The sequence below is a fragment of the Eschrichtius robustus genome, chromosome 1, assembly GCF_028021215.1.
Source record: "Eschrichtius robustus isolate mEscRob2 chromosome 1, mEscRob2.pri, whole genome shotgun sequence".
NCBI classification, from domain to species: domain Eukaryota; kingdom Metazoa; phylum Chordata; class Mammalia; order Artiodactyla; family Eschrichtiidae; genus Eschrichtius; species Eschrichtius robustus.
In genome coordinates this window covers 31,373,090-31,388,667 of record NC_090824.1, presented here as the reverse complement: position 1 = coordinate 31,388,667, position 15,578 = coordinate 31,373,090, and the positions used below count along the sequence as shown (strand labels likewise).

General features: G+C 45.6%; 1 protein-coding gene across 2 annotated transcripts in view; it reads right to left on the bottom strand.

Annotated features, from left to right (window-relative positions):
- The window catches only part of MAP3K9 (mitogen-activated protein kinase kinase kinase 9), a 73,362-nt gene that overhangs the window by 50,821 nt on the left and 6,963 nt on the right, over positions 1–15,578 (bottom strand). For both annotated transcript variants that reach the window (XM_068562844.1, XM_068562926.1), the window contains exon 2: positions 13,860–14,273. In XM_068562844.1, coding sequence (XP_068418945.1) covers positions 13,860–14,273 — 414 coding nt within the window. The remainder of the gene's footprint in view (positions 1–13,859; positions 14,274–15,578) is intronic.

Below are 15,578 nucleotides of genomic sequence, written 5' to 3'. Positions count from 1 at the left end.
GGGTTATCACCACCTCTGCCTGGAGTACCTTAGATACTGTTCCAAACAAAATTCTATAGCACCAAATACAAAATGTGATTATTCTTCATCCCATCTCTAAGAATACTGGGAAGCGCCATTTATTGCTTCACCATGAATAATAAGCTAAGGGGAAAAAATCAGATAATGCCACATTACACTAATAATCTTAAATCAACTGAGAGAAGTTTTATGGGAAAAATTTAAGTTGATTTTCCATTACCATCCATGGGACTTGATGGTGCATCCTTCCTTGTCACTAGCTGCTATGCACACGGGACAGACAAATAATTTAATCCAAATAATTAGAAAGGGTAGGTCTCCTATGGGGGGGGGGGCAGCGGGGAGAGAAGAACCTCCAGTGGCAGGGAGATTGTTACTGATCCACCCCCGGGACTCCCATCCCTAAGCTCAGGTAGCCAGGAGTTGACTGCTTAAGATATAAAAATGTTTTTCAGTCTGATTAAAAAATGGGCAACCTGAATAGAAATTTTTCCTAAGAAGATATACAGATGGCCAATAGGCACATGAAAAGGTGTTCAACATCAATAATATCAGGGAATTGCAAATTAACACCACAATGAGATATGACCTCACACCTCTTAGAACGGCTATTATCAAAAACACAAGAAACAAATGTTGGTGAGGATGTGGAAAAAAGGGAACCCTTGGGCACTGTTGGTGGGAATGTAAATCAGTGCAGCCACTGTGGAAAACAGTATGGAGGTTCCTCAAAAAATTAAAAAATAGAACTACCATATGATCCAGCAATCCCAATTCTGGGTATATATCCAAAGGAGATGAAATCACTATCTAGAAGAGATATCTCCACTCCCATGTTCATTACAGTGTTATTCACAATAGGCAAGATACATAAAAAACTAAATGTCCATCTACGGATGAATGCACAAAGAAGATGAGGTATGTATGTATACACACACACAAACACACACACACACAATGGAATATTATTCAGTCATAAAAAAAAAAAGAAGGAAATCCTGCCATGTGTGACACCATGGATAAACCTTGAGGGCATTACACTAAATGAAATAAATCAGAGAAAGACAAATACTGAACGATCTCACTTACATGTGGAATCTTAAAAAGCCAAAGTCATAGAAACAGAGAGTAGAAAGGTGGTTGCCCGGGGCTGAGACATGGGAGAAATGAGGAGAAGGGTACAAACTTCCAGTTATAAGATGAATAAGTTCTGGGCATGTAATGTACAGCATGGTGACTCTAGTTAACAGCACTGTATTATATACTTGAAAGTCGCTAGGAGAATAAATCTTAAACGTTCTCACCATACAAAAACATGGTAGTTATGAGAGGTGATGGACGTGTTAACTACCCCTATCGTGGTGATCGTTTTGCAGTATATATGTGTGACATCACACTGTGCACCTTAAAACGTACACAATGTTATATGTCAATTATATCTCAGTAAAGCTGAGGAAAAAAAAGAAGCAAAATGTTTCTAGTGGTTTTTATTTTCCTGAAAATTCAACTACCTAGAAGAGCAGTGAATACTGTTATCCTTCTACATGACACAGTGAAGAAAACGACCAAGCTCATGTTGGCAAGCAGGAAAGACACAGATTTCACCCCTCATCTTTGACCTCTGGGCCCCGTAAGTCAGTCATGCCTCACCTGATTCCTCAGATGGTGTCTAGAGCCTCGTGCCACCGCTGTCTACCATACTGTGGGCTGGCTGGAAAGCCAGGCAGAGTAGCCGCCATTGTCAGGGTCTGGGGATGGCTGAGAGAAAGAACACAGTCACAAGACTCAGCAGCCCCGAGAGCGTGGCTTTAGGCAAGCCACTCAACTTCTCCAGGTCATAACCGAAGGCTCCTTTAAGCTCTAACCTTACCAATAAACACAAGAGAAAATCAGAATCACTGGAAACTGAAGACTATCACTATTTTCCCCAGCCATGCCACTTTCCCCTTCCTCTGGGATTCTGAAGGTTAACAGAATGCAGAAACAAAAAAATATAGGAAGTGTCCAGACAGCAATGTGCACTATGACTAAAATGGCAGGAGAAGATGAGGTCTATTGAGCAAATGAGCAAATCATATATAACCATTGAAAAAGCCAGATTCGCACAGCGGAATCTGGGATAACTTCTTGTCTTTTTTCAATCATCCTTCTTCCTGTTACACTGCCTTATCAGACGAATCAGGTTGCAAAAGTCTCAAGGATTTGCAGGGAGAGGTCTGAGCTACAAGACCCATCACTGCCAGGGCCCTGCAGCCCCACTGGTGTGGCGACAGGCCTCGCCCCTGCCTCACCCACAACCGTGCTCCCAGGGATGGGTAGACAGATGCAGCCTTCAGAGGTGGGTGATTCCAGAGGCAAACAGTAGGCTTCTGACTTTCCCAACAACTCCAAGGAACCGCTTCCTTAGGGTCCCAAGCTCCTGAAAAGTTTATGAAATGAATATATAAAAGCCAGGGCTGGACAAGAGCAAAGGCAGCTCACTCAGTAAAGGAGTTTGAGTCCATCCAGAAAGGAACTAGGGACAGAAAAGGCAAGATTTCATAGCAAAATTGGAATTTCTGCCAAACATCTGGACTGCCATATGCAAGTCCTGTGTTAGGCAGGATTCGAAGGATGGGGGAGGTAGGGAGCAGGGAAAGGTGGAAGAAGGAAAAACAACACCTCTGCTGTCAAGAATCCTAGTGGGGGGGGAGGGATAAATTAGGAGGTTGGGATTAACATATACGCACTACTATATATAAAACAGATAACCAACAAGGACCTACTGCATAGCACAGGGAACTCTACTCAATATTTTGTAATAACCTATAAGGGAAAAGAATCTGCAAAAGAATATATATATATATGTATATTCTGTATACCTGTAACTAACCACATTGTAAATCAACTATACTTCAATAAAATTTTTTTTAAAAAGGAAAAAAAAATAAATTCTTCAAGCTCAAGGCTTAAGATATATATACTTTACTATATGTAAATGTTATGCTTTAATAAAAAATTAAAACACTAAGAAAGAAACAAACACCAAAAAAAAAGAGAATTCTATTGGGATTCTTGTTTTCATGGAAAAAAAATTGTTAAAGGAGACCAAAAAACCCCTTACTTTCCTTTGCTTCTAAGAAATAAATTTAGGGTAGGAAGGAGACTGACTTTTCTTTATATTTCAATTGTACTATTCTGACCATGTGTATGCAATGCATTTTGTATTGTAAAAATCTACAGTGCAGGGGAATTCCCTGGCAGTCCAGTGGTCAGGACTCTGCACTTTCACTGCCGAGGAACTAAGATCCCACAAGCCGCGTGGCGTGGCCAAAAAAAAAAGCTTACTGGAAAAAAAAATCTATAGTGCAATCGGAGAAAATATGACTAAAATATTGAAAATGCAAGTATAAGACAAATTATACTCAAAATTACAAGATCACAAATTGTGGATCTAAATACTAAGGGAATAAATATAGCTGCTGGAATTACAATACTACTGATCGCTAGATACATGGACAACTTACTGTGTGCCAGGCACTGCTAAGAGCTGCACCTAGAGGATTTTATTTAATCCTTACTTCTACCCTGTAAAATGAGAGAGGTGGGATTATAATTATTCCCATTTTACTTCTACAGAAACTAAGAAAGTACATCCTTTTCTGAAAGTCCCAGCTAGCAACAGAGCCAGGACTCAAACGCAATGTCACCCAGAGCTCACGTGGGTTCATCTCCAGCGGAAAAGGGGGTTTACAACTCAAGTGTGGGCTCTAAAGGAGGAGAGATTTGGCATTGTTTGGATCTCTGGGGGACACCGGGAGGCAAGGGGGTTCATGCATGGGAAAAGGCACAGGGCTGCAATCTGTGATGATCAAAACCACAAACATTTCTTGAGAACCTTTTAAGGGCTGGGCACACCCAGATTTGGAAATAAAGCTGCAATACAGAGAAAGAAAAGAGACAATCACACTCCATTCTCCTTCCAAAACAAGACAATACTACTCAAAATAAAATCTCTGAATATTCCAGAGTCTTAAAAGAGACTGTGCCACAAGAATGCTAAGTTGATTTGGGGAACCCAGGAGGGGGATATGAGAAAGGGAATTCTCTTTGACCCTGGCAGCAGACAAGGGAGCGACAGAAATATATTGCCTTCCTCCTGGGGCAAAAGCATTTTAATTATCAGCTGAGAGGCCAGCAGAGCCATAAAACTGGCCAGCTGTCCCATGCAATCAGGCCAAAGGCCATAACAAGAGGAGGCAACATTTCTCAGGGGGCCGAGCACTGCGAGTTAAGGCTGGGTCCAGAGAGAGCAAGAGGCACAGGCCTTTCCCACGAGAGGCCCACGCACAGCAGGAAGGAGCTGCAGGGGATCGATGCCTTTCTGTGGCTTCCGCTGAAACAAACCTGCCCACCCATAAAACTACCCCTGGCTGACTCAGGAGAAGGCAGCTCAGGGCTGCCTAAAATCCCCATACTACTTTAAAAAGGGAAACCCAACTATACCCTGTGTACACCTAAAATAACAAGGGATAGAAAGAGGGGGGGAAAGGGGCGGCCCCTTCACTGGATGTGGTTCCTGGGTGATAACCCGCTAGACATCATTTCATGCCATCTTAAAACAGCACTGCTCTCTTCTGTCTTCTCCACATTTTACAGATAAGAATCCTGGTGCTCCAAGAGGCGTGCCCCACGTCAGGGACTCAGGAAGTATTTTAAATCCCAGTCTCTGACTCCCAAGCCGGTGTTCCTTCCATCAGACCACAGTGGCTCCCGATGCCAAGCTTAAGAGGGAAATGCTTCCTTCTCAAATCAAAACCTCCAAGTTTCCCACAGAGAGCAAAAATCCCGGGGAAGTTAGAAGAGAAGGGGACGCGTGACCTACAGGTTTAATGCCTCGTTTCTGTGTCTCATGGCCACGTCTAGTGCACTGCTCAGGCACAGCCTCCCGCTGTTCTGTGGGTGAGTGGGCACAGAGGCACACGATTAAAACCGTCTGAAAAAGCCTTACGTTGATTCAGAGAACTGAGTGGGAAAGCAGCAGCAGGGCTCTGAGATACCAGGATGCCCCTCGCTCAGCGCCAAGGACAGAAGTGGCATTTGACTAACTGCGCCCTGCTTCCAGGATGAAGGCTGCCCTCGGTGTACTGTGAGTCCCCGTCATGATTCATGTGACCGGAGCATCTTGTCTCGGCAAGGCCATCTGTCACGCCCCGGGGAGCAAAGGGGGAAGGGAGCACCTGTGGGCTCCTGTCAGCTGTTTCCCCGCTGAACCGCTTGGCGAACACTCCCCATCAGAAGCTTTGGCCCCTGCAGTGAAGCCAGGAAGCGGGGAGCCTGGGTGCGCTGTAGCCTGACACACAGATTCAGACAGACCGTGTGGTCATCACCCACTCCCAAACACACACGTTCGCACTTCAGGTCACGTGATGTCAGTCCCGGGAGGGAAGGACTTCAGGGACCGTCTCGTCCAAACCTCTCATTTCACAGACGAGGAATCTGAGGCCCAGAGAGATCACCAGATGTGCCTGGGAGCACCTAGCCGGTGCCCTGCCCCCATCCTCTTCTTACCCAGATGCCCAATTAAAAAGTTCTCCTTTCTTCATAACCTTCTCTGAGTCTTAGATTAATAAAAACTGTAACCCTCTTCCCCCAAAATGAGCCTACACACATTTTGTACAGATCCTTGCTTAATAAGAGGAATACGTGTGGTTCAACAGGAAGCCGATGGGGGTCCTGACAGGGACTCCAGGGTAAAGAGATGGGTGATTTGGGGAAGAAGTTACATTTTTCTCTTGCCTCAACCAGACCGCTGTCACCACTCTGTGTCCCAGTTTCCCCATCCATAAGTGACCCTGAGCTACCTCACGGGAATGAGGGAAAGCACCAAGTCAGGAATGGAAAATTTTCCAAAATTGGAAAATGGACGAAAGGAGACACAGGCAGGCTCTTGCCTCCTTTGAGATCCCGAAGCACAAATCTTGACCCTGAGCGACGACAGTGCCAAAGGCCACCTGCGAAAAGGGGAGATCGCTACTTAGCTGTTACCAAATTTGTTCAGGGAGGATTGTAGGGAAGGGAAGACATAATAATTTACCTGACTTTCAATCGTGGCTCAAATCGGAGGAAACAGAGGTAACGGGGAAGAGACTAAAGAATCATGTGGACATCAGAGCCCATACATCTTGCAAAGCCCTTCTTGCCCTGAACCCAACCCCTCACTGTGGCTGTTTTTCCCAAGCTCAAGGCTCAATCACTGTCCAGAAATACCTACCAAGATCCTTCACACAACACAATGCTCTGCTCCAACTCCAACACAGGCTTTCTAGGTGTCTAAATGCTGCCCAGGGCCCCAAGCTTCTCCCTGCCCCTGAGTAAGCTGCAGAGAAGTCCCCAGAGTCACCAGAGGAAGGAGAGGTAGGCAGCTTCCCCGAGCAAGCTGGGGAGAATGAGGGCAAATGTTCCATGAAGAGGGCAGTTACCCTCATGAATCCTTAGAAGGGGCCCCTCAGCCCCGCAAACTGTGGGAAAGGGCTGAGGCAAGAGAATCCAGGGGGACTGTCCAGGGCACCATCGCCTCCTGGAGAGCCACGCTCGCACTGGGCATTTGCGTGCTGGTTTTAGGGCCTTCTCCGTGACCCCACGGGCAACTCCTCGAGGGCAGGGACCGTGTCTTGTTTTGCCTCCTGTTATAGTCTCAACACCAAGCGCTCAAAATGACACACAAACGAGAACCATCTCGGCACAGGAGACAGCCACAGCCATGCGAAAGGGGGAAGGCAAGGCTCCCAGGCAAAGTTAAAGAAGTGAGAGGTGCAATGAAGCCCACAGGTCAGACCTCCTGGCCTCGCCAGCTTCTCCTGCTGAGTCACTTGACTGGTTATTTGCCTCACTTCAGCTTTATTCACTTATGTATTTATTTTGACGTGCAGAACGTGTCTCTGTGCTCATGGAAAATGCTACCCATCAACTGAACACAATACTTTGGGACATGCCTGGTGCCTGCTGGCTAACCTTAGGTATAGCCTCCTGTAACCAAAGGAGAAATCTAATTCATTGAGTGAGGGCTCGTACACTTTTGCCAGGAAAAACTCTCAAAACATGTCTGACATCCTCCAACTCTCTATGCAAGGGAACTTGTAGCAAAGAACCACGAAGAGCAGAAATGGGGAGAGAGACTTGGCAGTACCTGAGCCAGGTACTGTTGGAAGTATCTCATTTGGGGATGCATTCATGAGGCACAGAAAAAGTCATTTATGCACCTCTCGAAAAGAACTGGGAATCGGGTGCTCTGGCTGATACTTTGCTGCCTGCTAGATCTACCCTGGGAATGTCGTATAGTTTATCTCATTCTCCTATAGGAAAATAATGGCTATTCCTCATTCTTGTCTAGGGAAGACCTCTCTGCCACATGGCTCCTCGCCAGGATGCCTGTGCCTTAGCGGCTGCATGCCTCAGGCAGGAATGGGTTCCACCTCAGTGGACAGGAGAGAGGACACTAGGGCGTGGATTCAGTGGGTCACAGAGCTCCACAAGCCTCACAGCAGGCAAACCTTCAGCCTGGAGAAATTCTGCACAGGAAACGCAGTCAGGGGCTGTGGCCAGTATCCGGTCAGGGGGCACTCCAGGGCTCAGAACGTGAGAGCCAGCCTGACGCCAAGGGCGAGACGGACGCTCTGTCCTCACACTTTAAGAAAGCAGGTCTTCCGCTTCCTTACCTTGGGAGCTTTGAGAGAAGGCTGGAGAAAGGCACAAAGCACATGCGAGCACAGAACTGGGTGGCAGGGGGCTGCTCCCAGGCACCCAGTTGCAAGGGGATCAGCCCCATTGAACAATTCAACAAAACTGGAACAGACGTGGTGAGGAGCACCGCAGGGAATTCACAGCTGGGAACAAAAGGAGAGCTGAGGTTGGAGGGGACACACAGGCAGTGGACCCAGGTGACGGGGGGAGTGGCCTGCTCCTGCAGCACCTGGCAGCCTGCACCAGGCCACAGGGGAGACATCGGCCAGTGAGAGTTATTCGGGCCTGGCCTCCAGGAAGGGTGTGGGGAAAGAGGAGGGCAGGGGCGTTAGAGGTTGGAAACGAATGCCCTGTAAAAAATGCCACACTTGGCACCTGAAACAGGTTGACGTTAGGAAGGATCAAGGGCCTGGAGATTATGAGGATGAAGAGCAACTTCCATGCGAGTGAGGCACGAGGGATGCCCTCCAACAAGACAAGGGGAATCTTTACCCTTCGAGATCCTGCAAGTAGACCAATTCAAGTGATACTTTCTTCACTCGTTTATTCATTCATTCATTCACGTGCCTGGAAGCTAAAGACACAAAATCCATTTGGAGATGTAGCGGATGCTCCTGACAGCAGAGCCAACAAACAGAGGAGGCCAGGGGGTGCAACAGGGCAGCGGGCTGCAGGCCAGCACAGTGTTTCGATCTGTCCTTCAACGGCCTGTGCTGGGTAGAGCCTGCACTCGCTTCACCATCATGCCCACCAAGCCCTACAGCGTTACATCAGCTGCTTCCCAGACTATGGGCCCTTAATGGAAGGCATCTGAGCTTGCAACCACTGGACTAGCGGCTCTGGTCCCTTGTCCCCCTAGTATTCTTCTACATACTATCAGGTCATCTAGATTTAGCACCAAATGACTGCTTAGCATTGACTCCAGTGACAGGCCAGTGGGAAGGAGAAGTGGCCAGGTTTGAGTTGAGCACAGGAAAGTGAGTAGGGTTTGGATAGGCAGAGAGATGAGGCGAGGGTACTCCTGAAAGCAAGGTTATTCCCATAGCAACAGTAAGTGTGATGAGGGCCCAGTGGTTGGGTAGTAGTACACAGTATATTCCAGGGGAAGGAGGAAACCGTCTTGGCTTAAGGGGAAAATGCCTTCAGAGGAAGAAGAGGGCGATAAGGCAGCAAAGACCCATGAGAAGTTCACGTTGACATTTGAAAAGAGGAAGGCAGGGATGGCTAGTCCCAAACCAAATACAGTTCACCGCTCACCTCTGCTCTTTCGGCTACGAAATTAAGAATGAGTTCATCACACGTCAATGAAATGTGGACGCTCCCTGTGCGCAGAGGAATATCATTCCTAATCATATAAAACTAGAGCACTACAGGGTCACACAAAACAAGCAGGGGGGCGGCGAAACACCCTAGCTGCCCCACTGCAGAGTGCCGGCAGCAGTGCAGCCATGAGGAGTCACACCTGGGCCCAACATCTGGTCTGAGGACTGGCAGTGAGAGCCTAGAGAACTGGCTGCCCACTCTGAGCCTCCACTTCCTCATCTGTAAAATAAAGACATTCACAGTCTTTACTCTGCAGGGCTGCTGTGAGAATCAGATGAGAAGCCACATAAAATGCTTAAGACAGTGCCTGACCTAAAGAGAGCACTCAGTAAGCATTAGTTGCTTGTTGTTGTTATTATTATATAGGGGTTTGGTGGTTGTTATTATTATTACTATTATTACTATTTATTATTTAGGGCTTTGGTGATGATGATGATGATGATTATATAGGGGTTTGGTTTAGTTAATATACTGTATCTAAATAGTGGAATAATGTAAAACCTTTAAATATCTTGTGGTAGAAGACCATTTATTTAATAAGAAATTTATTTAATGAGACCATTTATTTAATAAGAAAGTGGTCACAATACACCAAGCAGTCGGGGGCAGTGGGGAGGGGAGAAAGCATACTACAAGCAATGGACTTATTAGGGTCTCCTGTGTAAGATTTAGGGGTGAAAACAAATATGCATAAATGCCAAAAAAATGGAAAAACATACATTGTGTTTAGCTCTATGTTCTTCTGTGCTTTCTCAGGGGAGGAAAGAAGTTAATTAATAATAAAATAAAAGTAATGACACTACCTTCACTTGGAGTAAGGCTTTTCATTTTCCAAAGCTTTTTCACATATCTCATTTTTATACTAATTTTATTTTTAATGGCCCCTGTTAAACTGCTATTCTGCCAAATGCCCTTAAACCAAAATCCTGAAATCCACTTATCTACCCCCAAAAGGACAATCTTTCCACTAAAAGACCATCCTTCACTAACACCTTTGCTAACAATCAAGTAGCTGGTTTTCCCCAATGTGAGGAGCAGAGACACATAAATCCACTTTTATAGCCAGGGCTTTAGTGAGTAGTTTCATGAAGAGATGTTTAAGTTAACGATGCACTGTAATAAAGTAGTAGAAACGATCAGTTAAATCAGGGGTCTGAGCCACACGTCCCAGGGCCTGGCTAATGCTGCTCGTTTGGCTCTAAGATGCTAAGTATCTAGGATAACACATCCTCCCAATGCATGTCCCCAGATTCCGTGAAGACTGCCAGCTGCTTCCCCACCAGCCATGTTCTCTCTCTTCCTTGGTAACAGACCCTGATTATTAGCTAGGCTCCACGTCCCCCAGAATAAAATGCTCCATCTCCCAGCGGCCCCTGCGCTAGCCATGGCTGTGGGACTCCATTCTGGCCACTGAATACATGCAGATGTGTTGTGCTGGACTTCTGGGAACTTAATGGGAGTCGACGCAGCCACAGGAGCAGCTTTTTCTGTGCTTCTGCTTTTCCTGCTCCTTCAGGCTTGTGACTTGGACCAAATAACTGGCATTTCACCAGCCATCTTGGACCATACAACAGCCCCAAGATGCAAGTCATGTACTGGGATGATGGAGTGAAAAACAGGAGCCTGGGTCCCTGATGACATGTGGAGATGCTCTAAAACCCCATCCCGGCCTTCTTTTCAAAGACAAATGAATGGATACCTTGTTTTAGCCACTGTTATTTTGCTTTGTTTTTTTAGGTTATGTGCGTCAAACCTGAACTTACTACAGATGATATATGAACGTAGGGTATTATATGCTATACACATCTGGCAAACAGCACATGACTTTTTTAAGTGGGTCATCAGGATAATGAAACATTTTAATAAATCACTTTTTTACTGAACCTTTTGTAACAGCTAGATGTTTATCACCAACTACTTTCTTTTTCCACAAAGACAGGCCCCCTATATACTTATTCTTTTCTCTAGTGGTTCAAAGTCAACTAACACATATAATTCATAGAATTCTGCCCTCACATGACTGTGATCAAAATCCAACTCTCTGGAGCCCCTAACAAAAACCAAGAGAACCTGGCCAGTATCCCCAGGTCTGCAAAACACAAAGAAGTTATGACACTCAAACTGGAGGCAAACAAGCAGCATAACATTTCCAAAATGATTTTCAAGTCATGCACACACAGCAATGGAGTAAGAGCAATGGTGTCGTCAGGGCTCATATCGGATAAATTCAATCCCAGGCAAACACCCGCCCACAGACCAATGTCAAGGAGCCACCCCAACTCACATGTGAGATTTATAGCAGGCATCAACATCAGCACCACCCATGCGGCCCAGGGCGCTATGGACATTTCAGGGCCTCAACTGTCTTGATGAGGTCCTTTAAAATACTGCCCTATGTGTAAGTCCAACTCCTGCCACCATACACTGTACCTGAAGGTCCCCCTCAGCAATCCTAAAACCCACGTAAGGCCAAAGAAGGACCAGGGCTTTGTCTCCAGGGTGACAGAATGACGTTCAGGTCCCTTGCTGTCTCCTGCAAACAGTATAACCTTGGCACGTCAGCTTTTCCTTCACAAGAGCCTAGACTTCCAAACACAAGTCACAAAAGGTAAAACCTTGTACTTACATCTTGAAATTACACCCAGATTTAAAACTTCGCAGAGGAAATTATTAACTTTTACAATCATCCTAGCCCAAGTTTTAAAATGGGCTCAATTACATAAGGTTAGTGCACTTAGCCTAGTTCTCCCAGCATGATAAGGATGTAAGAAAACATTTTAAAATTCAGCTTCTATATCACATCTTCTACCAACACATCTGCTTATTCTTACCCCATCATCCAAAGCAATCTCTAGGTAGAAATTATTTTGAAAAGGAGGTCACCGGGCTTCCCTGGTGGCGCAGTGGTTGAGAATCTGCCTGCCAATGCAGGGGACACGGGTTCGAGCCCTGGTCTGGGAAGATTCCACATGCCGCGGAGCAACTGGGCCCGTGAGCCACAACTACTGAGCCTGCACATCTGGAGCCTGTGCTCCGCAACAAGAGAGGCCACGATAGTGAGAGGCCCGTGCACCGCGATGAAGAGTGGCCCCCGCTTGCCGCAACTAGAGAAAGCCCTAGCACAGAAACGAAGACCCAACATAGCAATCAATCAATCAATCAATCTTTAAAAAAAAAAAACAAAAAACAAAAGGGGGGTCACCAAAAGTTTTAACTTATTTAATACATTTATAGAACAGAATTTTGCAGGAGGGATGAGAATAATCATACAGTAAAGAGATAGAATATGGCAGAAGGAAAAGAGAAACCAGATTTTATTTTATGCAACTTAAATCCTTCACATGTATTATGTCTAAAATACATATCTAATGCTCCATACTCTCACAAGGATGAATTTTGCTTTTATTAAGGGGGAAGATGGTGCAGGCAGAAGAGGTAAGGGTAATAAATGCTATTTTAAAGTAAACCAGAAAGGATATTTGTGTATATATAGGCCATATATGCTTTTTATTTTTATTTTATTTTATTTTATTTTTTGGCCACACCACAAGGCATGTGGTACCTTAGTTCCCTGACCAGGGCTCGAACCCGTGCCCCCTGCAGTGGAAGGAAGCATGGAGTCCTAACAACTAGACCGCCAGGGAAGTCCCCACATACGCTTTTTAAATGTCTGGAAAAATATGCCAAACGTAATGCTTATACTCCTGGGAGGAAAACATTACTGGTGATCTTTCTCTTCTTTTCGTTTATCTACACTCTCTAATTTTTGTACAACAAAAACACTTACTACCTATGTAATTTAAAACGTATTTTTTAAAGTTAACAGATTCACAATAGCATCAACAGAAAAATAAGCCACATCTGGAACAGCTCGGGGCAGAACAAAGCCTGAAGGATTTCTGGGCTCAAAGCTGAAGGATGCAGACAGTGAAGTTCCTGGGGCCCCAAAGTCCTAACGCTCTCCTCTCTGGAAAGGATGCTCAACGTGATTTTAAGCATATGCCATTTAGCAAACTGTATCCTCTCTACCATGCAGTTTAGGCAAGGGAAAGTCCAAATTACCACAAAAAAGAAGCAAACTCCCAGCGCCTGCTGATTCAGCCAAGGAAAGAGACTGAAGTTTCTACCAACTCACCATTTAATTATGTGTAACACTTGCTTTACAATCCAGTTTATGGGTCCTAGATGTTTAATAAAGTTACTTCTCAGTTCCCTGCTATTAAACACTGGGTAGTTATGACAATTAATTAATACCACCCCAAGGCTACCAGGAGGGCTGTAGTTCTACCAGCCAGGTCGTGCTCTCCAAGTTGACATGGCCACCTGAATGGGCCTCACAGCTTGAACATGCCTCTTCTTCCTTATACCCCTTCTCTGGTGGAGCCCTCAGGTTGGGGAGTTAGGTAGAAATGCAAACAGGTGGTATTGGTTCGCTTTACGTGTTGTTCCACCGAAGAGGAAAATCCCTTTTGTGATCACAGGCACCCCTTCAAGTGGAAAAAAAAATCTATATGTTTTGTTTGCACAGTACATCAGAATTACATACTGCCAACCACGCCTGCTAGTAAGAGCTCAGAATTATCCCAAACCCCTCCGGTGCCTCATTCTTCTCCTCCTAAACCAATTTTTCCTGGCATTCATCCCACCCGCTACATCTCAAGTCAAGGATGGACTGGTTTTAAGCAAGGCGTTTCACTGCCCACTAAGATTCCTGAGGAATCCACTCCAACCGAAGCCATGGACTGAGTCTGAAAGTGCTTGTAAGCCCTCCAGCCTCATCTCTCCGTACTCACTGTTGCTGGATTTAAGGTCGCGGTGGATGATGGGGACAATTGCCTCATCGTGTAAGTAGTTCATCCCTCTGGCAATCTGCACGGCCCAGTTCACCAGGATGTCTGGGGGAATCCTTTTCCCAGATAACACTCTATTCAAAGGCCCTCCGCGAGCAAACTCCATGACCAAGCAGAGGTTGGGTTCCTTCAGACACACTCCCCTAAGGGCAATGATGTTGGGATGCTTCAGCATGGCGAAGAGCTTGGCCTCCTGGCGAACATTCTCTATGGTCTGGCTGATGTCCTCGTCCGGGTCGTGGCGAGCTGCTTTCACGGCGACCTCATCCCCTATCCAGAAAGCACGGTAGACCTTCCCAAAGCCCCCGATGCCAATAATCTCTTCCAGGGTTAGCTCCGCAAAATCAATCTCTAACACTGAGAAGGAAAAGAAAAAAAGAAGCAAGTCAAAAAAATGTGAAAAACACCATTTTATCACCCATTTACCTGGGTGGGTAAACACAGCAAGGTGTCTGTGCACTCAGATTTTCTGTCTTCTCACTATACACTCCTTAAAGACAGGAAATGTGATTAACTTTTTTTCTGTTATGTTATCCTTAGTGACTAGCACAGCGTAGGCATTCAATAAATATTCATGAAATAACTTCCATTTGGGACTTCATGAAGAATCTTGTACCGAGATCAACCATTCTAACTAAAAGGAAAATTGGGGGAGATCATTTTTATGAGACTTAGTCACATTTTACTGTGTACATACTAGGTAGTGAGAAGCATAAAATCCAGTGCCACGGCAGACACACAACAACCAAACCACTTTAGCAGCAGTATGATCCAAAGATGAGGAAAATCACTAATTCCCACCCGGGACAGGGATTAAGAGGGCGAGTGGGGAAGGGATTCTCAAGGAAGGAAACATTTGAAATGGGCCCTAAAGAAACAGTGGGGGCTTCCCCGGTGGCGCAGCGGTTGAGAATCCGCCTGCCAATGCAGGGGACACGGGTTCGAGCCCTGGTCTGGGAAGATCCCGCGTGCCGCGGAGCGACTGGGCCCGTGAGCCACGACTACTGAGCCGGCGCGTCTGGAGCCCGTGCTGCGCGACAAGAGAGGCCGCGACAGTGAGAGGCCCGCGCACCGCGATGAAGGGTGGCCCCCGCTCGCCGCGACTGGAGGAAGCCCTCGCACAGAAACGAAGGCCCAACGCAGCCAAAAATAAACATAATAAATAAATAATAAATAAAATTTTTGTTTAAAAAAAGAAAGAGTGGGAGGGATCTCCTCAGGCAATGAAGATCAGGGTGGAGAAGGACAATCCAGGTAGAGGGAAGGTCATGAGCAAGAACCGTGGGGCATGGAGTACATTCGCAACAGCCAAAACATGGAAACAACCTAAATGTCCATCGACAGGTGAATGGATAAAGAAGATGTGATACATATACACACTACTATATACAAAATAGATAACTAATTAGGACCTACTGTATCGCACAGGGAACTCTTCTCAATACTCTGTAATGACCTACTTGCGAAAAGAATCTAAAAGAGAGTGGCTATATGTATACGTGTAAGTGATTCACTCTGCTCTATAGCAGAAACAAACACAACATTGTAAATCAACTATACTCCAAAAAAATTTAAAAAAAAAAACAAATAGCATTTATTTGAAAAAAAGAAAAAAAGATGTGATTGATTATATATATATATATACACGACAGAATACTACTC